The sequence below is a fragment of the Octopus bimaculoides genome, chromosome 2 (genome assembly GCF_046866305.1).
Source record: "Octopus bimaculoides isolate indiv1 chromosome 2, ASM4686630v1, whole genome shotgun sequence".
Taxonomy (NCBI): Eukaryota; Metazoa; Mollusca; class Cephalopoda; order Octopoda; family Octopodidae; genus Octopus; species Octopus bimaculoides.
The window spans coordinates 168338650-168365337 of NC_142929.1; the positions used below are offsets into that span (position 1 = coordinate 168338650).

The 26688-nt window shown below is 36.6% G+C and overlaps 2 protein-coding genes across 6 annotated transcripts in view; both read right to left on the reverse strand.

The window, feature by feature from the left end:
- Positions 1–8183, reverse strand: part of LOC106881522 (alpha-L-iduronidase) — a 23668-nt gene extending 15485 nt beyond the window's left edge. The window contains exons 1-7 of the mRNA XM_089348055.1: positions 8049–8183; positions 6981–7124; positions 6120–6304; positions 3759–3854; positions 3354–3568; positions 2567–2667; positions 787–865 (exon numbers count right to left, since the gene is read on the reverse strand). Coding sequence (XP_089204181.1) covers positions 787–865; positions 2567–2667; positions 3354–3568; positions 3759–3854; positions 6120–6304; positions 6981–7124; positions 8049–8170 — 942 coding nt within the window. The 5' untranslated portion in view covers positions 8171–8183. The remainder of the gene's footprint in view (positions 1–786; positions 866–2566; positions 2668–3353; positions 3569–3758; positions 3855–6119; positions 6305–6980; positions 7125–8048) is intronic.
- LOC106881526 (uncharacterized) overlaps positions 8148–26688 on the reverse strand; it is a 22013-nt gene continuing 3472 nt past the window's right edge. For 2 of the 5 annotated variants that reach the window (XM_089348054.1, XM_014931946.3), the window contains exons 3-9: positions 25786–25919; positions 24484–24602; positions 22461–22613; positions 19871–20016; positions 17735–17889; positions 15398–15539; positions 8148–8284 (exon numbers count right to left, since the gene is read on the reverse strand). In XM_089348054.1, coding sequence (XP_089204180.1) covers positions 8280–8284; positions 15398–15539; positions 17735–17889; positions 19871–20016; positions 22461–22613; positions 24484–24602; positions 25786–25919 — 854 coding nt within the window. In that variant the 3' untranslated portion in view covers positions 8148–8279. Of the gene's footprint in view, positions 8285–13793; positions 14801–15397; positions 15540–17734; positions 17890–19870; positions 20017–22460; positions 22614–24483; positions 24603–25785; positions 25920–26688 lie in introns of those variants that run through there. The other 3 variants (XM_014931945.3, XM_014931944.3, XM_014931947.3) reach the window with 3 other exon arrangements.

Sequence of the window (26688 nt, forward strand, 5' to 3'; positions counted from 1 at the left end):
ATACTATTAGGAACTGTATTAAAATAATTATTAAAATGTTTTGTGTATTGCAAAAGTATAACCAATTTATTGGTGATAAATTTTAACAACAAAATCCTGTATGGACCCCAGTTGAGAAACACTGGATTAATACAAGGATATTCTTTCATAGATAACTCTATTATACTGGTCTAATGTTTATATTGTTCCTAAAGCATTAAACCAATGAGAGAAATATTTCATGTGTATGTGTGTAAAATCGATCATAGCTCCAGCAATAGTGGTGGTAGTATTGACATCATAATCTTTGGTGAACATCATGGATTCAGACCTCAAAACTCTTCCTCAGAGCTCACAATTCTACTTTACTATATAAGATCTCACACATTATATCCTGAATTTCTGGCGATAACATCGCCTTTCTGGCACTTGTGCTCGCAGCATGTCTAAGGACTTTCGAGCAAGATCGTTGCCAGTGCCCATGGACTGGCTCTTGTGCGGGTGGCACATAAAATACACCATTTTGAGCGTGGCCGTTGCCAGTACTGCCTGACTGGCCTTCATGCGGGTGACACGTAAAAGCAACCACTACACTCTCTGAGTAGTTGGCGTTAGGAAGGGCATCCAGCTGTAGAAACTCTGCCAAATCAGATTGGAGCCTGGTGTAGCCATCTGGTTTCACCAGTCCTCAGTCAAATCGTCCAACCCATGCTAGCATGGAAAGCGGACGTTAAACGACGACGATGATGATGATGATACACACACACACACATATGTATATACGTAAATATATTTGAATGAACTTACCTTCACCACCAAAGCTGCATATGTAACATCAGCTCGCCATAACCGAGGTTTGCTCCAACCAACCAGAGGATCGCCCTCACTAACAATCAAGAAGACAATATATATATATATATATATATATATATATATATATATATATATGTACATATATATACATATATATATATGTAGGTACATATTTACATATATGCTCCGCTGGATGTGTAATGTAAATGTGCATACCCATCAGAGTGTAAGTATCTTGAGAGAAAAGCTGAACATAAGAAGTGTCAGTAGTGGTGTGCAAGAGAGACGATTGCGCTGGTTTGGACATGTGGTGAGAATGAATGAGGATAGCTGCGTGAAAAAGTGCCACTCCCTAACAGTTGAGGGAACCCGTGGAAGAGGTAGGCCCAGGAAGACCTGGGCTGAGGTGGTGAGGCAAGACCTTCAAACATTGGGCCTCACCGAGGCGATGACTACTGACCGAGACCTTTGGAAATGTGCTGTGCGTGAGAAGACCCGGCAAGCCAAGTGAGATCGTTGCCAGGGCCCCTGGACTGGCTCTTGTGCGGGTGGCACATAAGATGTACCATCCTGAGCGTGACCGTTGCCAGTACCGCCTGACTGGCCTTGTAGGGTATTCGAGCGAGATCGTTGCCAGTGCCCCTGGACTGGCTCTTCTGCAGGTGGCACATAAAAGACACCATTTTGAGCGTGGCCGTTTTCGTGCGGGTGACACGTAAAAGCACCCACTACACTCTCTGAGTGGTTGGCGTTAGGAAGGGCATCCAGCTGTAGAAACTCTGCCAAATTAGATTGGAGCCTGGTGTAGCCATCCGGTTGCACCAGTCCTCAGTCAAATCGTCCAACCCATGCTAGCATGGAAAGCGGACGTTAAACGATGATGATGATGATGATGATATATATGTACGTACATATATACATACATATATATGTACATACACACAAATATATATAGCAAAACAAAACAGGAGAGTTAGTTCATAAATTTTTTGTTACATTATCTTACATCTATTTCATTAACAATGAAAGCCATATTATATAAGGAAAAATTATTGGTAGATTCCATGGTCAAATCTTCAGAAACTGCGTAACTCTCATTAATAACAGTTTAAAATTAAATCAGGCTAGACTGTATTTATGCAGAAGGATGGTCAAACAAAAACAAACTCAACATATATAATTGTCATTGGTTTTTCACAGTAGTTGCAGCAGTCCAGACCAATAGGGAACCAGTCTATGGGCTAAATGGTTGACAGTTTTTGGCTCCATTTTTATAATACTAAGCTGACCGGAGATAATTCTTCTTCTTAGAAGACAACTACCAATTCCCAACTAAAAAGCAAGTGTAGAATTAAGAGAAAATAAAGGCCTAATTTCACACCTAAACACTCATACAAGTATTTGGATTCAAGCTCCATAATAATCTTCGTTGTCCATCATTATTTCTACTCAACCAGTCTTCTTTTATCAAAGAACAGTTTTTATCATCATCAAGATTCTACTTTAAGAAAAATGAGTGAATTCTTGGAATTGTATTTTTTATATTGAGGATGTACACATGCTTCACTGATAGTGTCAATGTTACCCTAACATATTTGTTGCTTACTGTGACACCCATGATTCTTGTTTTGCTGTCAAATAAAGATACAAACTCCTGACTACATACCCCATCATATTTTGGTTAAGATATAAATATTTAAAACTGCCTGCTCCCTCAAAACAGTGAACAGTGATTAGAAAATATGGATGAAAAACAGAAAATAAAATTACTCACTCATTATAGAAAGGTTTTGATTGTAAGGATGGATATTTGGTATAAATTTCTTCAGAAAGACGTTTTTCAAGTTCAAGAATACGATTTGCCATTCCATCTCCCTTGGGTCAAAAAGATATTTTAGAATTACATGATATGTGTGCATATATCATCATTATTTAATGTTCATTTTCCATGCTGGCGTGTGAGTGTGTCCCATAATATATATCCTAACAACATGAAACCTATGGATCAAAATATATTTTGGCAAACCACCACAGAGGATTTTGAATCTAAAAGAGAATGCATGAGATCAACAATTAGAGAATATTCATTTCTGGCTTTTACCTCTAAAATTCATTCACCACAAATCTAAGTATGTTAATATGGAGCAAATATATTAATTCATATACTTTTTGGTCTCTTCCCTAACTTTCATTGAAGATTTATTGTCAAAACCTCTTTGAGGTGTGAACATTGATGCCTGAGCAAAAGAGCACAAAACCCAGCTATACAAGAGCCTATGGGACTGGAATAAGAATCAAATTGCTGATACTTTAATTGCTAATTTAGAATTCTCTCTCTCTCTCTCTCACTCTCTCTCTCTCTCTCTCTCTCTCTCTCTCTCTCTCTCACTCACTCACTCACTCACTTGATTGCTTCAGTCAATTCACAGCAAGACTTAAATATGCTTGCACACATCAAATAATCAATTTTACTAAGTTCTTAGCCAAAGCAAACATGAGAATTTTGCAGAATAATCCATAAAGTAATAAACTATCAGGAAAAGCCCAGTGCCATGAAATACCTTTAGATGCCAAGAAATAAAATCAATGTGTGTTTCCTTGTTTCCTGTAAAAAAGTTGGTGCCATGAACTACATGATCTAAAAGACCAATTGCATATTTCTTGTGTCCTTTGTGATGTTTCTTATAAAAACATCCATCACCAGGTCCACCAAATATCAGCCTTTTGTCAGCTGCTCTCAGTCCTTCTGAAGAAGCATCATAATAATTGAGAAATCCTGAAAGAGAAAATTAAAATAATTGAAATCATATTCTTGTCATTTGTCATCAATGATCTCTCTTCAGATCCATTCATGTGTTTCTTAATTCTTTGAAGAATTGCAATCTCATAAAACATTCATCAATTTTACATGAGCTGCAAAAGTTGTTTTAAATAAAACAAGATTATGTATTTAAAACTCCACAAACCTTTTACTGTCATATTCACAGCATCAAAATCATGACAATCTGGTTCATTCCAAGTCTCAAAATTCCAACGTCTCACATAGTCTATTCCATATTTCTCTAGTATAAAGTCACAGAAAAAAAAAGACAAATATTCATTTACCCTATGCAATAATAGTAAGATAAATAAAGTCAGCTGTTTAGCGTTCTGTCATCACAGATACCATGTGATTTCAGAAGAAGCTACAATGGAAGTTGTGATGTTCATATTTTCTTAATGGCATTAATTAGAAGAGTGAGGGAAACAGAAATGACCAACAATCAAATCTAAACTGCAGAGTTGATTTTCTCAGAGTTTACTACAGTAGTTCTCCGTTTATGGGTTGCAGCCCAAATTGGAGTGCAGTATAACAGTTGCAAAAATAAAACCATTTACTTTTGAAATATTTGATAAAGTGTAAAATGTCTTTGTTATACAAGGTCTACAACACAATTTTAACTGCAAACAAAAGCTCAGAAATATTTCCCCAAGAAAAGTATTACATGTTAATCTTTAACAGATTTTGGGAAAGTTGTTGTTATATTTCATGATGGTCACTTTTTTTTCTTTCTTGCAAAATAAACACATGCACTATATATTCGTTCTCCACTAATTATTATTGTTCTTATTTTAACAAATTCATAAACGTTTTTGAAAGCTGTTTTTTATAAAAAAATTTAAAAAATTTATATGTAAATATTAAAATCCACTATGGAGGATTGCTGATTTACCACAATGGGTTGTGATAGTAAATAGTTTGAAACCACTGACCTATACAAAAATCATATAATAATTCTTATTAAAAGAAAAGAAAAAAATGAAAATACTGTAAAAAGTAAAAGTGTTGTTTCTACGAAACAAGACGAAGAAATAACCTCACACTCAGAAAACAATTTTTAATGTAGAAAACAACCTTTGTGTTAATAAATTTGTTAGTGCTAGTGCTACATAAAAAAGTATCTATGCCACATAAGAACCACCCATGCCAGTGCCACATGAAAAGCATGTAAGGACCGTGTATGCATGGGGACGAGAATAGCTCTTTAGTACATCACACGGTCAATACAATAAATATAAATTGAATAGTACATATAAGTGCCAGAGAGAATATGGAGACATAATTGCATGGAATGATTAAGAGATTTATTGATATAATAACGTGTGTCTGTGTGCGTCATGTATACAGAATAATAGACAGGCTGTCGTGAGAAGAATGTGTATGTGTGTACAGGCATGGATGTGTGTGTGTGTTGTGTGGCGGCGGCACTGGAACTGGCTGTGTCTACATAACCAGTGGCTTGACCTTAAAAGGTCAGAAAACAAAGACATATAATGAGGAAAAAGCTGAGTTTTTATAAGGAGCAGTCAGTTCAAAAAGGGTGTGAAAAAGGTTGTTCGTGTGATCCCATCGCTGACTGGCTATCCATGATCAGTTGGCACGACAGAGTAAGAGACAAACTGCGCTAACACCAACCAACCAGAGCAGTGGACACAATGGGATCCAAACAGCGGCCAAAGGTCAGTTGGTCCCTGCTACATTCAAATACATGTATATATAGAATCTACACTACAAGCACCTGGACCAGTGCCACATAAAAAGCACCCAGTACACTCTGTAAAGTGGAGGCGCATGGCTTAGTGGTTAGGGTGTCAGCATCATGATCGTAAGATTGTGGTTTCGATTCCTGGACCGGGCGACATGTTGTGTTCTTGAGCAAAACACTTCATTTCACGTTGCTCCAGTCCACTCAGCTGGCAAAAATGAGTAACGGTGCGATGGACTGGCGTCTCGTCCAGCTGGGGAACGCATACCCCATCGAAACCAGGCCCGTGAGCCTGGCTAGGCTTTAAAAAGGTGCATTTATTTATTTATTTTTTACACTCTGTAAGTGCACTCTGTAAGTGCATCAAGCTGTAGAAACCATGTCAAAACAAACAACTGGAGCCTGGGCAGCTCTCCCGCTTGCCAGCTCCTGTCAAACCGTCTAACCCATGCCAGCATAAAATGGTGATGATGATTATGGATAAACTCCCTTGTTTTAGTCATAAGAGATTATGAAAAGTTCTTCAGTGTTATTGTTTGGTTTTAGTTCCATGGTTTCTGTCCCATCACGAATTCTTCCAAATTAACTCTGAAGTTATGTATCCTTAGGTGATTTTTGACTAACAATCATCGTAGGTGAGCTGAGACTGTAATCAAGCTCCCAATTCCTTGTTGAAATCAATTCACTTCACTTAAGTAACCAATGGCTTTGAAGAAAGCATGACTTCTCTTTCCAATCTCATTTCTTTTCCTAATGAATTTATTGTCTTAAATTTGTGTAAAAAACATAAATAGTACTTACTTATGTATCTTTCGGCTGTAGCTTTCACAAGATCTCGCCAGAAAACCACTTGAGTTTTATTTTCAAAATCAGTAAAAAAATTTGACAAACTACCCATTAGCTCAAACCCAGGTTTTAATCCATTTTTATATAGCTTATCAATGAGCTGATCAAGCCAACGGAAATCATACTGTAGCGGATGTTGTCTGAAAAAGAATTTTGCATATAAGCCAAATAATGAAAAATAGTATTTTCCAATACATATTGTCTTCAGTAAATATATACTGATTCCTACAATAGGTGGATAGAAAAGGTTTTGAAAATCTGACATTTTCTGTTCTTACTGTTAACCAGTCAACTGTGAAAGGGGAATGAATTCTATTTGGAAGCTAGATAGTTATGGGTAATATTTAAAGAAAACTTATAAAAACCCTGTTAAATTTGGTTGCATATTGATCTACATGATTAAAAGGTTCACTTTACAACTTGGTAGTTTCAGGCTGAATCCAACAGTGCAACATCTTGAGCAAGAGTCTTCTCCACAGCCTCAGGTCTACCAAAGCCTTGAATGAAAAATTTGGAAGATAGAAACCAAGTAGAAGGCTTTTAAGGGATTTCCTTGCTTGTGGATGGTTCTTGGGTGGTGGACTTAATCCATAGCCTGGTTACAAAATACCTTAAGTAACTTTAACAGAGCCTATTCTACTGAAAACATCTCAATCTCCAGATTGAGAATACTTTCCTTTCACCAGTGATGGAGGCCCTGAAAAGGGGCATGAGCCTTTCCTCTTCTGATATAAACAATTCTAAATAAAAAAAATAGGTAAATAGATGCAAACTAATTAAAAATATATGTAAGACAATAATGAAAATTCAACTCACTTTTTAACTTGCACAAGATCTAACAACCAGTGTATACGCACTTGTTGAATGCCAGTGAATGGTAATGCACCAATGTAGGCCAAATTCTGATTCATGTCAGGCCCAGTGTCATATTTATAAGCTTTTGCATGTGGTTCCGAAGGGCTGTTATATATAAAAAAAAAAAAACATAATTTTCTTATCCTGTTTGATACTGCTTCATTAAATATAATACTAATCATTGAAATATCTTACAGTTGGGGCCACAATTCTGAATAAATTTATTCTTATCTTTATTCAGCATTATGGTAGTTTGGGGACTTTTTATATTCATTTAAAAATGCTTCAAATAAACTAAAAAGTTCATTTCTATCTCACTAGGTTTAACATTTTATTATAAAAATTTGGAACAGAAACAAAATGGGGAATGGGATATTCTTCAAAAGAGGGAGATAAACACAAGCTCCCATCAAGCTGAATAAGCTACTGGTATAATAAAAACTTAGGGAAAGCCAGCACCGTGAAGAGCAGAAATATAGCTCAGATGAAGCAACTAAGTAAGGAAACATATTAGATGGTTCCAGACATTTACACAGACAGCCTAAGGCAGACAACCAAGGACCACTGTCACCACAGGTATTAGCGCAGTTGACATATATTTTGGGCTGACTGCATGCTGTCACACAGATATCTTTCTGTAATTTCAGAGCAATTGTCTCTCTCCTTGTCAATAATTATTAATGTTATTAATTGTAAATAGTCAACACCAAGTATCCCTATGACCAGCAATAAATATTTCAGCTAAGGAATGAAGAGCGGTACCAAATCAGACACTGTGTCAGGTCACCAACCCAGCTGAAAGGAATTACAATGATTCTCTACGTGGGTACTTGATATGCTAGAAACAGCAAGTAAATCTCCTTCAAATTATATCCTATCGTTTCAGAAAAATGAAAGGACATAATGGATAATGTACTTCTGGTTATGTTGGAGGAAAAAGACGGAGTAATCACATCTGGAATGCCTTTGATCGCAGAACAACAACAAAACAATCATTGATAAGAACAAGAGATGAACACAATAGCTTACCAGAAGCCCGTACTTCGCCAGAAATGTTTCAAAGGTCCACTGGAATTCCGTGAATCGATTCTAACAAAGTATGTTCCAAAGACATGAGGCCAGATAAAACATAAAATATAACGCAACCGCATTTTTATCTCCGCCGACTAACAATACTGTCTCACATCCGAGCCAAAGAGAATGCCTCTCCGTGGCCACTAAATCGGAGAAATATTAGCCAAATTTCCCTCGCATTGCACCTTAATCTGTTTTAAAGAAAAGAAGAACCCATTAGATAGAATTTGATTTTAAAAAAATAAGACAGGACAATCACGAACGAAATGTCTTTGATCATAAATTCGCTCGATCAGGAGTGCTGTGGAGTTAAACAATAAAAACAAATATATCGCAGGCTTGATTTTCTATTCTGTCAATAAAACCTATCGACAGAACAATTCCAAGTAGAAGAAAGGAAAACAATAACAAAACGAATGTCACCAAAACAATCTCCGTTAATGATGGTAAAAGTTATATACCCTTAACATTGTATTGGTGTAGAGTTATAAACCCTTAATTAGCTTAAAGGGAACTAATTACAGAATTAACTCCCTTCAAATAATTTAATTTTTAGCACGTCAAAGGAAAAGCTGTTTTAATGTTATTTTGACAAGGTTTTTAACTCGAAAATATAAGATAGTTTCATACTTTTATTTTATTTCTGTGCACAAGGGAAAGAAAAACAACACCACTGCTAGTTGAAATTGCTTAGATACAGATTAGCCCTACGATCAAAAACGCTCAAGTTATGACCATCCTATATTTTTAGGGATATATAGGGCTACATTATCCAATGTGTCCCTTTCTTATTTAAGAATGTACGATGTTATCTGAGGGAGTTTTGGCTGCTATTTCTAGCAGATCAAGTGACTACATAGAGACCATCTGTTGATTATTATAAGTTAGGGAAGTCAGACAAATATGCATCTATTTATATATTTTATATTATGAACTCTTTCAGAAAGGCTGTTCCAGTTCAGCTACATTAATATAGTTGCAGTTGTCTTTCAAAGGCAGGCTGCATCCTCTGCCTCAACTTCTCCTATTTCCAGAACAGCTACAAGCACAACACCAACCAACATTCTTCTTTGATGTAGGAACATACGATTTTCCTCTCTCCTGATCCTATTTTCTCACTCTCTCCAAGATACCCATCGTTATTCCAGCTGTCTGCTCTCTAACGTTCTGTCTCCTGTTCAAGTTGCTACTTGCAATTTGGAGCCATCTAACAATTCAGTAGGAGGCCAACCAATCGCCCACAGATCAAAAACAGTGCACAACAAATGAGATCATCCCTCAAGTCTGGGGTCTCATTTCCTCTCCAAAGCACCAGCTCACCTGACGTGCTTTTCCTCAGCTCCAATCCCAACACACCTCCCACTATAGATTCTGGTTGTTTCACAGCCAACCCAGATCTCTTTGGATGACCCACAACCTCTGCTGCCCTCACCACAGTCTATTCCATCATCATGTCATCTATGTAGGATTCAGTGGATCCTTTCGCTCTGACTACCTTCCTCAGTATCATCTTGAGGACTGTTAGCATGATCTTTGACACAGAGTTCAGTCGCAAAAATTCAACTGTAGCTGAACTTCATTCTTTTTTGGTTTGAACAACCATCATTAGTGGCAGCACCAAACTTCCATTTTTCCCCCCAAAGACATTAAAATACCTTCCTCAACACATCTCTCCACTTCCCTTTTATACTTATCTCTCACCCACACTCCTAGAGACCTTGTAGCAACTTATTTGATTCTTCAGCATTTAAAAAAAAATTTTTATGAAGGTTCACGCTTCCAGAACCATTTGATTGCCTGTCACATGCTATCAAATACTGTATAGAAATCCTTGTCTTCAGTCTTACAAAGAATGTCCACCGCTTCCTAACTCACTGATAATTCCACTGTTCTTGCTCTTCTGCTGCACTCACCTCAGCTATCCACCAGCATAGAAGTCACTAGGGTTTCCACTCCCCTGTGTTGGTGCGCAATATTGACTCCATACAGCTAACATATTAAAACCAGAGCTGGGCCTTGACTTTCAGATCCTTTGGTCAAATGTTGAAATAGGGCTATCTATAAAGATATCTACAATGAATCCATACTGTACAGGCATTAACTGAGATAGCTGACATATAGTGCATATTCCTGGCTTATAACTATCTTTGTAGGATTCTCTACATCCAGCTACAACATGGTAAACTATTAAAAGAAGGATCAAAGTAACAGTTCAAAGACCAACTGAAGATCACTTTGAAGAGGGGTAATTTCCACCCTTCCAGAGTAGAAGACTACCAGTTACCACATATTGCATGCATGTATGCCAAGTTGCTCCTGATCTCTCCCCCAAAATTTCTTCATGGCACACCTGCGACTGAAGTTGTACATAACAGATTGGGATGTAATCATCAAAAGATCCGCAAATGAAGAAGGCGGCCATCATTAGATTCAATGCCTGACCAGATGCAATGAGCACACACACACACGTGTGTGTGATGTAAAGATATGCATTACCAATTTTAACCCTTTCGTTACCAACCCAGTTGAAATCGGTTCTGGCTCCGTAGTACAAATGTCTTGTTTTCATAAGTTTTGAATTAAAATCTTCCACCAAACCTTAGTCACAATTTATTTTCTTAACACTAGCTTAATGATAACTAAGTTATTTAACTAAATTCTTTGTTATCATCATCGTTTAACGTCCGCTTTCCATGCTAGCATGGGTTGGACGATTTGACTGAGGACTGGTGCAACTGGATGGCTACACCAGGCTCCAATCTAATTTGGCAGAGTTTCTACAGCTGGATGCCCTTCCTAACGCCAATATATATTTAAAAAATCAATTGAAAGAAATACAGAGCATCTCAAAAAAAAATATGGTAATGAAAGGGTTTAGAAACTATGATCAGAAAATACTTATCTCATGTTCATTAGCATTACTAAAATTCTAAAAGTGAATACACATTTTACCTATGCTACTTTTTGTATGGATAACGGATACAAAAGTCATAGAAAATAAAATTTGTTGATGTATATGAATATTTCCTGAGAAAACTTTGCATGACTTTAGTCATTGGGTATTGGCTGACATGTCACCAAAATATGACTGATTCTTCAGAGGCATAAGGAAGGGGTCCATTTTGAAATAAAGAAAAAAAACAAACTAGTCTCTTCCCACTTGCAAGGATTCATTCTAACAATAAATTATTTTTGCATTTACTTCCTAGTTTGTGTTCTCAAAGATGAAGAGATGTTGCCTGTGTTCTTTAACTATATGAGGTCAAGTCAATTGTTTAATTAATGTTGGCAATTAATGAGTGTTGTTTTCAATGAATGAGAATACGGTTGTTTGATCAATAGGATTATATTACAGTTTAGGAGGCTGAGTATCCAACAGACACCTGTAGCTTAAATGTATTCCTCAAGCAAGTAGCAAGGCCGTATCTGATAAGGACAAGAGTGGCTTTCTGAGTTACCAGTACAATACATTTGACATGCTTTCTAAGAGAATTTCTATTACTAGGGTGTGATTACGGGGATTTGGCTGCCTTGCTGTTTTAAAAAAGAACTCATTGGAGAATGTGATCCTGAGTTTCCTGCACATAAGGAAAAGATGAGATGATTTCAACTGATCATAGGTCTGTTCATTTAGCACTGATGTAAGGATGAACAGCAACCCAATTCAACACATAAGGTTTCAGCTGACCCAAGGCTATGGTAGAAGAAACTTGCTTAAGATGTTGGACAATGGAATCAAACCCAGGATCTCATGATTGAAACATGCTCCTTAACAACTTACCTATTTGCAGTTAATACTAAAGTATAAAACAAGAATTTCAATTACATACAGTATATTTTTCTCATAAACCTAAAACAAAGATGAAGAAGCATGTGGAGTTACAAAATCAACAGAAAACAAATACTTAAAAAAAATCATATAAATTTTATTTCCAGTTATAATTTATAAATAAAATAATCAGGTAAAATAGAGTTAAACAAAATAACTTTTTCATAGATCCACAACCCATGCTAGCATGGAAAGCGGACATTAAACGATCATAACGATGATGATGATATATCATCATTATTTTAATGTCCACTTTCCATGCTTGAAACCCTAACGTGCTTTCCCCTATGGCCAGATGTGTTTTCATAGATTGGAAATGAACCACACTATGATGGTGACACTCTTTACAACTCTCACATGCTGTCAAGACAAGGAAACAATACACATACACACATATATTATACATAATTGCCTTCTTTCAGCTTGTTTACCAAATCTATTCACAAGACTTTGGTTAGCTCCATTCTATAGTAGAAAACACTTTTTTTTTTTTGGTAGCAATTTTCATAATATCAACCAGCAGAATCAGTCATTGTCTATTCTACACATGTTCAGTTTCAAAAAAAAAAAATTGATTTATCATATCTTGATTTTGCCAGATTAAATTACAACTTACATTGATTTCTTTTATTTCAACATTCTCCATTCCCACAACATGGAACCCACAAGAAATTATATAAGAAAGAAATAGATGAATGGCCATTATATTCTTTATTTCAAAATACATTATCCTGCATTGCTTCAGTTCACATAACTGCTAAAAATAGGCATGAGATCAATGCTTTAACTCAGATCAGTGTCCACTAGCCACTTCAGCTTGCTGGGATATTGAAGCTGGAAACAGGTTCTGATTATGAGCTACGGGTGATAGTTTATGTGCAACAACCTATTCAATTCATCATCTCATTTATCTGGATTCCCTGATATGGTTGGGGAAATCTGTAATACTGCATCTTAACTGTCTACATCAGCATTTCTCAACCTTTTTTGCTTGTGGACCTCTTTGATTCCTCTCTTACTTTACTGGACCCTCATAGCCATTTGATGCTTTAAAAAATCCTATTATATTTTTAGAATTAAATATTATTAGAAATTGTATTTAAAAAATTGCTAAAATATCTTGTGTACTGTAGAAGAATAACCAATTTAATGCACATCAATTTTAACAATAAAATCTGACATGGACCCCGAAGGTTCATATAGACCCTGACTGAGACCACTGGTCTATACTCTACACTAAATACACTAGACATTGAACCCCTATTTTCATGTCTGGTTTACATAAAATTTCTGCCTTCCTTCACAGCCATATTGACTTAATGATACACAATTGAAAATTTAATCACACCACCATGTGAACATGCTAACTATACTGAGGATATATAAAACCAAAACATATCTGCAATTATCTCCCATACTTACCAAAATTACTAAATAATATTAGTCATTGAGCTACATAATTATTGCTACGTAGCATTTTAGTGGTCTCCATTAAATAAACACTAATTTAACTACTGCTTTTCATGTGGATGGCACCTCTAAGTAACTCAATAAGTACTCTTTTTTTACTCTTTTACTTGTTTCAGTCATTTGACTGTGGCCATACTGGAGTACCGCCTTTAGTCGAGCAAATCGACCCCAGGACTTATTCTTTGGAAACCTAGTATTTATTCTATCGGTATCTTTTGCCAAACCGCTAAGTTACGGGGACGTAAATACACCAGCATTGGTTGTCAAGCGATGTTGGGGGGACAAACATAGACACAAATATACACACACACACACACACACATATATATATATATATATATATATATATATATATATATATATATACGATGGGCTTCTTTCAGTTTCTGTCTACCAAATCCACTCACAAGGCTTTGGTTGGCCTGAGGCTATAGTAGAAGACACTTGCCCAAGGTGCCACGCAGTGGGACTGAACTCAGAACCATGTGGTTCATAAGCAAGCTACTTACCACACAGCCACTCAGTTTTTTAAATGGGACAACAACCTATTTACAGTGAGTTTAAAACAAATAGTAGAAACCGCCTATCTTGGTTGTAGACACTGTACAATGTGAAGCAAACCATCAATCCTTCAGTTGTTTGACCAACTCCCTTTCAATTTAGCTATAGATAGCTTTTACAGATGAGTGTGTATCTAATTATTCAATTATAGGGAGATTTCAAGTGAATATTTTAGCCTTTCAGTGTCTGCAAGTTTGTGTTATACAATCACATGACTGTGTATATGCTGTATACATAAAACGTGTACAATCAATAATTAGTTTAAAAACAAAACAACTAAAATAACAAAGTTTCTTGCAGAAATAAAATTTCGGGTAAACTTGATTTCATATGTGTAAAACTTGTTGGCGATGAATATAGTCAACTGAATCAATTGTTTCACTGATTCTGGAGAGATGAAATGCATAGTTAACACGAGTGAGATTTGAACCCAGAATGTTATGATATATGACAAAATACAATCTTTCATAAACTATGGTTCTTGCACTTCTGGTAATGCACCATCCATAGTATACCGATTTCTTAAAAAAAAAAATAAATAAAGTAATGAAATATAAATAATTCTTTAAAAAACTGTTTTTGTATTTCATGGGACCTCCTAAAAAATATATTAATGTAATATATAAAATGTTTCTAACTTTATAAATCAAAGTGATAACAATTCCACAGACTGATTCCAATCACAGTGCACACAATTATTCTGAAAGCCAAGAATTAAAAGTATCTTGCATAAATTGCCGGGATGCAGCTTTGCCATTATTTACAGTTGGTACGATGTTATCAGGTCGAATAAACTGTACAAATTTTTTTAATTCCAAAAAACTACTATGCTCACTGTATGGTATACCTAAAATTAAATCAAACAGAAATTTTTAAAAATTATTCAATTATTTAATTAAAACCTTATTTAAAAAACTAAATTAAATATGATTAAACTAAATCATATTTACTTTAACAAAATTAAAAGATTCTGCCCTCAATGTTAGAATTTCCTTTCTCACAACACATCAGCATTATTTCTTTTAACTATTTTTACAAAAATATAACTTACAATGTTAATTAAGACAATTGTAATGGAAATTTTATTTTCATAAATATTTTAGTCCAAGAAGGAAAGGTAGCACTGATAACTTTTACATAGGACTACCTAAACTGATGGAAGACAAGGAAGAAATTGGAGACTTAGTTCAAAGGCTTAGTGACAGTGTTAAACTGGGCAACTAAAGAACAAGTACAATCCATCAACTTCACTTCTGAATAATTTCTGTTTACCCAGTTTCATTCATAAGAAGGCTTGGACTGACCCAAGACTATACTAGAAGATGTCTGCCTAAAGCTCAGTGCAAGAACAAAACCAGAAGCAGATAGATGGTCACAAACTAATCTTCTAACTACATAGCCTGTGGTAATATGTGATATATTTTGTTAAAAACAAAGAACTTACCATATATGGTAATCGTATCTGTTTTCAGAGAGGGCTTGATATCAAAGAGGGAAGTTCTGTTTTTGTTATGAGTCCAACCAGTAGGTTTCAATGCTAGAATTTGGTTAAAATTTTCATATCTCTTTAAATGTTCATTAAGATTCTTGAAGAAAATAAACAGAGAAAAAGTTGACAATAAATGAATATGTTAGTATTGATATTTTTATATAGCATTGTCATATTACAAAACCTGTCTACAAATATGCCACATTTCTTGCAAAAAATATGTTAATTTCTTCGAATGCTTCAGTTGTGGATAATTGACTGAGTGTAAAAGTACTTGAATTCTTCAAACAGTATAGTTGTGTAGTTAAGGGGTTTCTTTGCAAACAGATGCTTCTACAGCACCATGTGTTTCTTGTTATTGCCTCAGAGTGAAATTTGGTAAATGGAAACTGTATAGAAGCCCACTAAATATGTATATCTCTTTATCAAAGTATATTGGCAAAAGATGTAATCACAGACGAAAACTGATGCTGTCAAAGGGGTGCATTTTTGCTGTTATACATGCATGCATGCATGTATAAATAAATTTTGTTGAGCATTTGTTTATACAGCTACCACTTAATAGTAATATATGAATGTTTTTCACAAGTCAAAAAAACTGAAGTGAACAGTCAAGTGCCTTGCTTTCTGCATTTTTCCATTTCTCTCTGAACAAGCACAAACTAATAATTCCTGGTAAAAAAAAATCCTCAGTCATTTATTTAATCTTTACCTTTTTTATCATTTCCTTAGTTGCTTTTTGGGGGGGAGGGGGTTGTTTTTTAAAGCTGCATTTAAAATATTGTACTTGAATAGGCTTTACAAATATTTTCAGGTAGTAAAGACATAATTCATCATCTTTGGGTACCTTTAACAAAGTCTGCCTTGTTACAAGCATTCAAATCAAATCGCTGGTATGTGAATAAGTTTCTTCCTTCTGCCCACCAATCAAGAAGATTCTGAAGATGGTCGTGGGTGCTGCCCTTCCTCCTCTAACTAAATTACTTTAAAAAAATTATTTCCCACACTGGATGGTGATGAAGGTGATGATACATCATTATCATCTATATGCTCATTGGACCAATATTAACATAAAAATTATGACATTTTCACTGTCATCATCAGGGACCCAATGAGTCAGAGAACTGTGCTGGGCTCCAATGTCAGATTTGGCATGATTTCTATGACTAGATGCTCTTCCTAACACTATTTTATAGAGATTACAGGTGCTTTTTTCATAGTATCAGCACTTATGAAGTTACCATGTAGCTTTCAAGACTAAGATCTCTGACTGAATGGGCTACAGTAGAGAGAAAGGCAGCTCTATGCTAGATGATCAAAGTTAGAGTATGGAAGAAGGGACAAAAACAGGTTTCTTGCTGTAGAGGAGATACATGGCTGCTCACATTATTACAAGAGGTGGGAGTAATGGGTATGGAACTGGGAAGATAGATAAATAAGGTGGTGACAAAGCACTTGGGGGGGTCCTGGAGGAAGAACAGGAAGAGTGAGCAGGCAGAAATTGCAAACGGAGATGGATAGAGGTGTAAATATACTGATTGATGAACAAGGGCTGGATGGGGAGAAGCAATGACAAATACTAGCTGGATGAAATGTTGATGATGACTAAACATTGAGTAGGCTAGAGGGGTGAATGCATGAATGATGGAGAGGTGATCAATGATGATTATGTGTTGGAGGGAAGTTTGGGGAGAGCAGGTGCTGACTGGTAGTACAGAAGGATGAAGAGCAGCAGAATAATAAAACAGTAGATAGAAGGATGAAAGAGATATGACATGTAGGGAGGTAAGTTATAGGAGTGTGAGAAAAGAGGAAGACATAGTGCATGGGGAGAGTGAGAGATGTATGGTGATATAGGCAAGGCAACAGGAACTGGTTCAGAGGAAAAGGAGGAGAGATAATTTGGTAGCACAGAAGGGTGGATGATCATTGTAAAATATGAGCGAGGTGGGATAATGTTAAGAATAACATGGGTGTCAAATGAAGTGGTTCCTGGTAGAGGAAAGATAATTACAGAAAAGATGATAAAACATGTTGTTCTGCCCTCATTTAATTACAGCAGCAGAAAACTGCAGTTAGACAAGTAATGGCGAATCAGTAATAGATTAAAAATCAAAACAATCTATCACCATCATCATTATTATTATTATTTTTATTATTATTCAAATAATCCATACTTCAACAAGCTAACATAGTTGATTGGGTTTGCAATATAATGTAATTCCTTGTACCTTCTGTTATTTACAATGGTGGAAGATACAAAAAATGTCAAGATGAATAAAATGTATTTACCTTGTAGTTCAAGTTTCCCATTTTCACAACATGGATGCTGCAGCTTTTTAAATCTAATGTCAGTAACTTATCCATGATAAGACTCTGAAGACAGTCCAATAATTTCTTTTTTTCTTGTGTCACACCAATTTTGCTTCCAATAGCCTCAGCTAAAGCTGAATATGGGAATATACATAAAATACAGTAACAGTGTTCCATGACATTAATCTACTTAACAATACATTCCTTATACAGAATATAGAATTTACATTTGATCTTGAAATATGACACTTCTACACTACCATTTAATCTACTCTTCTTTCAGCAAGTTATATCAATTAATATTGCATATTAATTAATGATTTCTGAATAATCAATTACTCAACCTTTCTGCCAATAACTCTTAACCCTCTAACATTCAGATTTGTTTGTCAAATGTATAGCTTATTTATTCATATTGTTTTGAATTAATCACGCATTATTTTGTAGCTTCAAGATTTCAATGATCTGTTTGTATATTTTTAGAATTACCATTTATGGCAGGTGTGAGATTGGACTGGATCAAATGCTTAAGGGATAAACACCTAAGACAACTAACCAAACATATGTTGATCACAGCTGAAAAGATAATCAAGCCTAAAATGGGAACATTACCCTGAGACACAGAAGTTAGATAGGTTAGTTCTGTGGTACATATAGTTATTACTGCAAGCTAATCTGCTAGTTCTAGTTTCTTAAAGAACATCAACCTTCATGGAGTATTTCTAAGAGCAGCAAAGTAATACTGAGGTAATAATATTCAGATAATTCTGCTGGATGGCTGGTGCTAGGAAAAGCATCCAGCTGCAAAAAACCATGCCAAAACAGACACAGAAATCTGGTGCAGGCTCCTGTTCGGTCAGTTCCTGTCAAACCATCCAACCCATACTAGCTTGGAAGGAGGACATATGATGATGATAACATATAGAAAAATAGCAATAATAGATAATTTATATACACATATACATAGGTTTGGTGATGCAAACAGAAAAACAGAACTCAAAACATGAGTATTTATATATTTTTATTAATATATAGCAGAAGTAACAGAGTGACTCAAGGGCCAAGAGTTTCTTGTGTTAGCATTTATCAAACTTTATACTCTCAGCCTTAAGTCATTCTGTTGCTTCTGCTATATGTTAAAAATATATAGGGTGCGGTGGATAAATTGCTGCCATTTTATATTTTTAATTTCACGCAGGCGCATTGTTTTCTTTTTTTATTTTGTTGACTACACAGTATAGTAGGGTCAGTTGGACACTGTCTGTGAGAAAAATAGCACCATGACACAATCCACTCTGCCAGAAATTTGGAAACAACATGCTGTACTGCTTGGCATTCACACTGGAAGCTCCAATACAAACATTTCAGTGTTTGGGCTTCATGTACCAAGTGATGAAAATCAAACATCCAGTCAACATCATTGTGTTTGGAGTGATCACTAATGATGGCAATGTTATGCCTCCATTCATCTTCCCACATGGCCTCACACTCAACATGGAGGCCTACATCAAGTGCCCTGAGGAGGTAGTGCTGCTCTGGGTCAAGAGGGTGGCTGCTGGAAGACCCTATGTCTGGCAACAGGACTCTGCACCATGCCACACAAGCAGGAGAACCCAGTCATGGCTGTCAGACAATTTCTGCAACCACATCACCCCTAACATCTGGCCACCCAACTCCCCAGCTAAATAATGATCTAATACCTATTCTTAAAAAGTGACCAATTTAGAAACACAACAAATTACCTGCAGTAAGTTGGAAACCTCAAACTAGAAATTGAATGTTTAACACTTGATACACTTCAACATTTTGACTTATCGTTGCCAGTACCCCTGGACTGGCTCTTGTGCGGGTGGCACATAAAATACACCATTTTGAGCGTGGCCGTTGCCAGTACTGCCTGACTGGCCTTCATGCGGGTGACACGTAAAAGCACCCACTACACTCTCTGAGTGGTTGGCGTTAGGAAGGGCATCCAGCTGTAGAAACTCTGCCAAATCAGATTGGAGCCTGGTGTTGCCATCCGGTTTCACCAGTCCTCCGTCAAATCGTCCAACCCATGCTAGCATGGAAAGCAGACGTTAAACGATGATGATGAAATAATATGCATGAAATTACCAAGGAAAACTTTCTCCTTCCCAATTGTGTAAGTCCCAACAACAACCAAAGTTTGGGGATTTTCTTTCAGAAAGGATTTCACCAGAGAAACACAGAAATCCAACACTTCTTGCTGTTCAGGAAACATATAGTCAGGATCACAGTACCTGCAAATATTGAATTAAAAAAATATGTCATTATTAAAAATCTCTGAAGTGTAGTGGACAGTAGAATCAATAGAGTGCTAGTCTTAAAATGCCTTGCACCAATTTAGTTACATCTCTTTACATTCTGAGTTTTGAGCTTTACTAGTGGTCTTGAAACAGCCCTTATAACTTAATTTTGGTTTGTGTGCTGGTCTTTTACTCTGGGCTAACTCACTCTGCTTTGTCAGAAACTAAACCAACAACCATACCAAGCCTGCTTAGTAAGGAGAGTGACCCAGCAGAAAAAAGATTCTCTTAAATGCCTGGATGGCTCACTAGAACATCTATCTTTTGTTACCTAGGAGATAATTAGCATGGAAGATGGTTACTTTGAAAGTATAGTGGCCAGATAAGAACAGGTTGGAGAAAGTTCAGGGAACTTCTACGATTGCTGTCAACAAAGATCTTTTCCTGCAGCATGACAGGCAGAGTGCAAGACTCTTGTGGTAGAACTGCAATACTGCATGATTGTGACATGGGCCTTGAACACAGGACTTGAGAAGACTAGAAAAAAATGAAGTGAGCGTGCTCCACTGGATGTCTAATGTAAGTATGCCTGAAAGACAGTATAAATACAGTAAGAGAAAAACTAGGCATAAGAGGTATCAGATGTATGGTGCAAGAAAGAAGACAGCAATGGTATGGACATGAGATGCATATGGATGAGGACAGCTGCATAAAGAAAAATTGATTACTTAATGTGGTTGAGCCTGCAGAAGAGGGAGACCAAAGAAGATATGGGATGAAGTGGTGAAGGGTGATCTCAGGACTTTGAACCTCTGAAAGGAGATGACAAGAGACTGGAATGACTGGCAATATGCTGAGAAGACCCACGCAACTCAATGAAACTAAGAGCTAGAAGCACTGTGTTTGTGTGAATGCACATCTGGGCCCTTTGCCCAGTTTTCTCCAAGACACTTCCACTTCCCTTCATCTTTCTGTCTGTAGCTTTTCCATGATATCACTAACCTTTCTCACTACTCAAAATCATCTCATCTGATATCAATTCCCACCCTTAATACTGTCCTCCACTCACATTTTACATTTACCCCCTCTCTGCCCGAGCCACCAAATCATTTCACCTTCCCCACCACCATGTCTCACACTCTCCCCATACACTATGCCTCTCCTACCACTCTCACAACCTACCAAAGTCACTAGTTACGTCTTTCTCATGCCTTATCTGCTTATTGTATGGGTATTACATTCAACTACTTTTCACCCCCACCCCTTATCCACCATTCATTAAACCCACTCTCAACCCTATTCCATCTCTGCAGTTGTCACCTACTCTTACCTACCATCCTTACTTATCATCCATTCAACACATGTTTTTCATTCATTATATCCAACTCCTCACCCATTTGTCATCTCTCACTCTTCCTCACACTCTTGCAGCTTCTAACCACCGATACTCCTGGTTCTTCTACCCCTATTCATTTCTACTCATTTCATACCTTGAAGGTCCACCCAGACACCTCATCACTGTTTTTATTTCTTCCCTTCTCCACTCTGATCATCCCCACCATTTCTTCAAAAAGGTGAGGAGTCACACAGCCTCTTTATCTGGCTCCTTCTCACATACTTTAACCATTCATATCCAAGCACAAATCCACATCTCTCTGGGGTTTGTAGTTTTGCAATCTGCATGTCAACTTCACTAGTGCTGGTGGGACAAGAAAAAATACCCAGTACATTGCTGTAAAGTGGGTGGTGTTAGGAAGGATATCAAGCTGTAGAAGCCATGCCAAAATAGACAGACAGGGATGATGCAGTCCTTGGATCCATCGCTTCCAGCCAATGCCAGCATGGAACATCAATGTTAAATGATGTTGAGATAATTAGGTATGTGTTTTGTTTGGATTTTGTATGTAAGTATCAGAAGAAGGATGGAAGAGAGGAGGAGAAGCCTCTGCTGCATACAGCAGCTTTTCATTCTGACATTCGTTAGATGAGTTATCAGTCTATATATTTGGAGTTACTGATCACTTAGATGTATCAGGATGTAGGAGCTCTATGAACTGATGAATGTGTGTGTACATATATGATAGTAGTCTCTCATAGTCCAAGAAAGATGGCTCTGCAATTTCTTGCTGAACAACATGCACAAAATGATTTGTTTATAGTGATCAAAAGTTTGTGCTGTACATTAGCTCATATCCCCCAACCCACCAGCAAATCAACACAGATGCACAATGTACCACACACATGTCAGGTGTCAATGTGTTGTAGAACAACATGAGACAAAGTGTTTTGTTCACGAATACAACACATAAACCCACTCCAGGAATTGAAATCACGATCTTGCAATCATGAGTCCAACACTCTCACCACTAGGCCATGCACTCTCACCCTGTGTGTGCGTGTGTGAGAGAGAGAGAGAGAGAGAGAGAACACAAACTTACGTTGTATCCAAATATAACTGATTGATTTTGACATTCTGCAATGCATCGTATTTTTCCATGATTGAATCAGCTCGGAAGTCTCCTGTATGCAAAACAACTTTCTGCTTACTTTGGTCTGAGTATTTGAAAAGAATTAAAACAGAACCTGGACAGCTTGAAATAAAAAGAAAAATACATTTTTAAAAAGAGAAAACAGATTTAAAAAAAAAAAATATTCTGTTTATCTTATTTAACCTGGATATACTGCAGAAAGCCAGGAATATGTAGTCTTCATCTCAAGAAAAAATCTCATATTGACATATAATGCTAAAAAAACAGAGCTATATTTGTAGCAGACAAAAAGCATCTAGCAGCAGCAGTGGAAATGCTAAATCCAAATTTCTGTTTCTTTGATCATCATCAGTAGCAAATACCTACATGCAACCGTATGATTAGACAAATTTAACCATTACTGGTATAGGAAAAGTACAGAAGTTTATCAGTAGCAGACAAAATTTGAAGTGTTTCTTGAAATAGATATATTTCGCAATTGCATAAAAGTTGATTTCAGAAAAACAGAATTAATTATGGTAGTTGTAGAAAAAATAAGGAAGAATATATACATATATATATATATATATAAAATGGGACAAGAACACAAAACATCCAGACAGTAGGTGATACAAAAAAGGGACAACAAAACATCCAGATAGACGATACAAAGAAAACAAGGATGGGTCATTCGAAGTTTTCTTTCCTCAGTCGAGTTCCAGACTATCTTTGCAATTCTGGCTGGTTATACTCGAGATTGGTCCAATCTGGCCAGCCCCAAGGAAAAACTAAGCTAAGCGCATTAGATTCCTTGGAAGAAATCAGCGAATGTATACGAAAACAAGAATGGAAAAAAACAGAGAATGTTACACAAATACAAATAACAGGACATAACAACAGGTGTCTTTTGACTAAGGATGAATTAAATTAAGATGGCATGTGTGGAAATAAAGCCTTATGGCAGGTATACAAGATTTCACAGGCACAGGGATGAATATAGATGTTGCACGGACGATGACCAAACCAAGAAAGAACAATCAGGCTTGGCCGAACACCGGTCACGTGGGGAGAGAAGGGAGAGAGGTAGAGGCAGAGGGACAGAAGAATTAAGGAGGGGGCAAGAAAAAAATGACAGGGACACACTGAACTGAAAAGAGGAGGGAAAGAGAGCAAGAAGAGGAGGTAGGGAAATGTGAGAGAGAGGGAACGAAAGAACGAAGAGTGGAATGAACAAATAAGTGTGAAAGGGCTGATAGAAAGAAAGAATAGTCATACAAGATTTAGATAAATATATACTTACATATAAGAGACCAAAGTGTACGTATGCCGCTATATATATATATATATATATATATAAAATACAAAATGGGACAAGAACGCAAAGTATCCAGACAGTAGGTGATACAAAAAAGGGACAACAAAACATTCAGATAGACGATACAAAGAAAGTGTGTGTATCTATATATATATGTGTGTGTATGTGTGTGTGTATCTATCTGTCTGTCTATATATATATATATATATAAACATTAAAAAAAATATTCTTTGCAGAGAATGCTTATTCTTTACAGAAACTGAAAAGATGTCTAGTTTACACTAGATATGAAACCAATGGTTTTTTTTCTAAACTATTACGTTACACAAAAAAAATATCTACCTATATATATATATATATATATATATATATATATATATATATATATATATATATATATACATATAGGGAGAATTCAGGTGTATTAGTTAGAAGTGGGAGAAGCAGGTGTATTAGTTAGACGCTCAGAGAAGTGAAAAAGTCTTTTACATTTCGAGCCTACACTCTTCAACAGAAAGGAATAAGAGAAAATAAACAGAGAGAATAAAAAAACTTGTGGATTTAGTGGTCAAGCATATATGAACTTTCTTTCAGTTTCTATCTCCAAATCCACACAGAAAGCTTTGGTTGGCTTACTGCTACAATAGAAGTAAGAAAATCAGTGTTCTTAATACTTACTGATTGGCATCCATCAGAGTGACCTCAACAGATTCTACAATAACTGGACAATATAAAGGTAGTGGGTGAATGTACTTATTAGATACACCAATCTTCAACTTCACTAAATTAGCAGTAACCTAAAACAGAAGAGAAAAATTGACTTAAGAATAGTGATTTTCATCTGAAGACTACAAGAAAAAAGTTCAGAAATATAATGCATTAGGGTATACATATGATCAAAATATAAAAACTTACCCACCTTGCATCCAATATCAAAACATAACTTTTGTTTTTCAACAGAATATGGTTAAACACCAGTTGTTCATTCCTGAACCTGTAGTCAACAAGTCAGTGAAGGAGCTTCTGTATCAGCAGTTCCCAACCCGAGACTCACTGATCCCAGCCTGTCCACAAAAGTAGTACTGGGTGGTTGAGTGGGCCTCTATTAGCCATATTCAAATTTTAAAAGGTTGTAGTATGGAAAAAAAAAACAACTGCAATTGACACCAATATTGTCTTAAAAAAGAACACCTGTATGATGTAGTCTTAAATACTCCCCGACCCCTTCTCTATCTCTCTCATGTGCAATATATGTTTTGCAAGCATCATGATCATGAACTTCCATGTGAAAGTCTGAGTATTCTGGATTTTTCTTAGGAAAAATACAGCAGCCATCTTCCACTGCCTTCTGTAAGTTTATTTACAGTTTACTCTGTTAGTCTCCTCCTTTTCCAAGCTTATCTTTGAGGTACAGGGCTATTTAGTCCTTAGGCACAGGGACCAATTTACATGACATCTGGGCATGTCCATACACTAGTGAGCCTGTGAAACACATATCTAAGAGTCAGTTCACCTAATTCTGTATGCCTTAGCCGTAGAACCATCTTTTGCTAGGTGACCCATAACTGGGGCCCTTGACTGTATCACCCCCTCCTGGGCCACAGCAGATATGGGAGTAGTAGTGACTAAGGGGTAACTCCATATTCTCAAACTGGAGCCTCACCACCAGATGCAGTTTAATGTCTTGCTCAAATGCTTAGATACACTATAACTGAAAAAAAATTAGAAGAATTATAGCTGAAACATTTTTGATTACAGTTTTGCTAAATCAGAGATGACATGAGGTCAAACAACAGCAACAACAATAGCAACAATATGGGAGGAAATACAGTTACAATATTTGTATCATCTCCAATTGTAGAAACAGAAAAAATAGAATAACTCTAATTGGGAATTAAACAATGATTATAGACTCAAATGGCTAGGAATTTATCTTGTTAGTTGAGAAATATTTAGAGGAAAAAAAAAAGAGATTCTTACTTCACTACAGTAAAGCGGCTGACAGAAATTCTTTGTTAAGCCTTGGTAGTGATCATAATGAAAGTGTGTGAGAAAATATGCACAACACCCTTGAATGACTCCATACTTGAAGGCATCAACAGTGATGCTTGTACCTGAAATAATTAAAATAATGGTTTGTTACACTGGCATATGGACGCTAGTTTATAGGAAATGGGGAGGCACAGTCAACTGAATTGAAAAACAGAAGATCTCTCTCTCTCTCTCTCTCTCTCTGGCTGAGTAACTATGTACCTCCTCTACAGTAAGACATCTGTTTCTGTCACTGTCACACTCTAACCTTTCATCATCTGGCACAAGATCACCTCCTTCAATGCCCCCTCCCCTCTAAAAAAATTCCTTGTTTTGCAAAGTTACTTGATGACCCCGCCAGTGCAGGTGCCACTTAAAAAGCATCCAGTCCACACTGTAAATCATCATCATCATCGTTTAACGTCTGCTTTCCATGCTAGCATGGGTTGGACGATTTGACTGAGAACTGGTGAAACCAGATGGCTACACCAGGCTCCAATCTGATTTGGCAGAGTTTCTACAGCTGGATGCCCTTCCTAACACCAACTACTCAGAGGGTGTAGTGGGTGTTTTTACGTGCCACCGGCACAAAGGCCAGTCAGTAAGTACTGGCAACGGCCACGCTCGAAATGGTGTATTTTATGTGCAGCGGTTGGCATTTGCAAAAGCATCCATGCCAAAACTTACCTTGCTTGTACTGGTGCCGCATAAAAAGCACTTAGTCCACCCTGTAGGGTGGTTGGTGTTGGGAACAGCATCCAGCCATAAAAAAAAAACCACGCCAAAACAGACACAGAAGTATGGTACAGTCTTCTACCTGGCCAGCTCCTGTCAAACTGTCCAACCCATGCT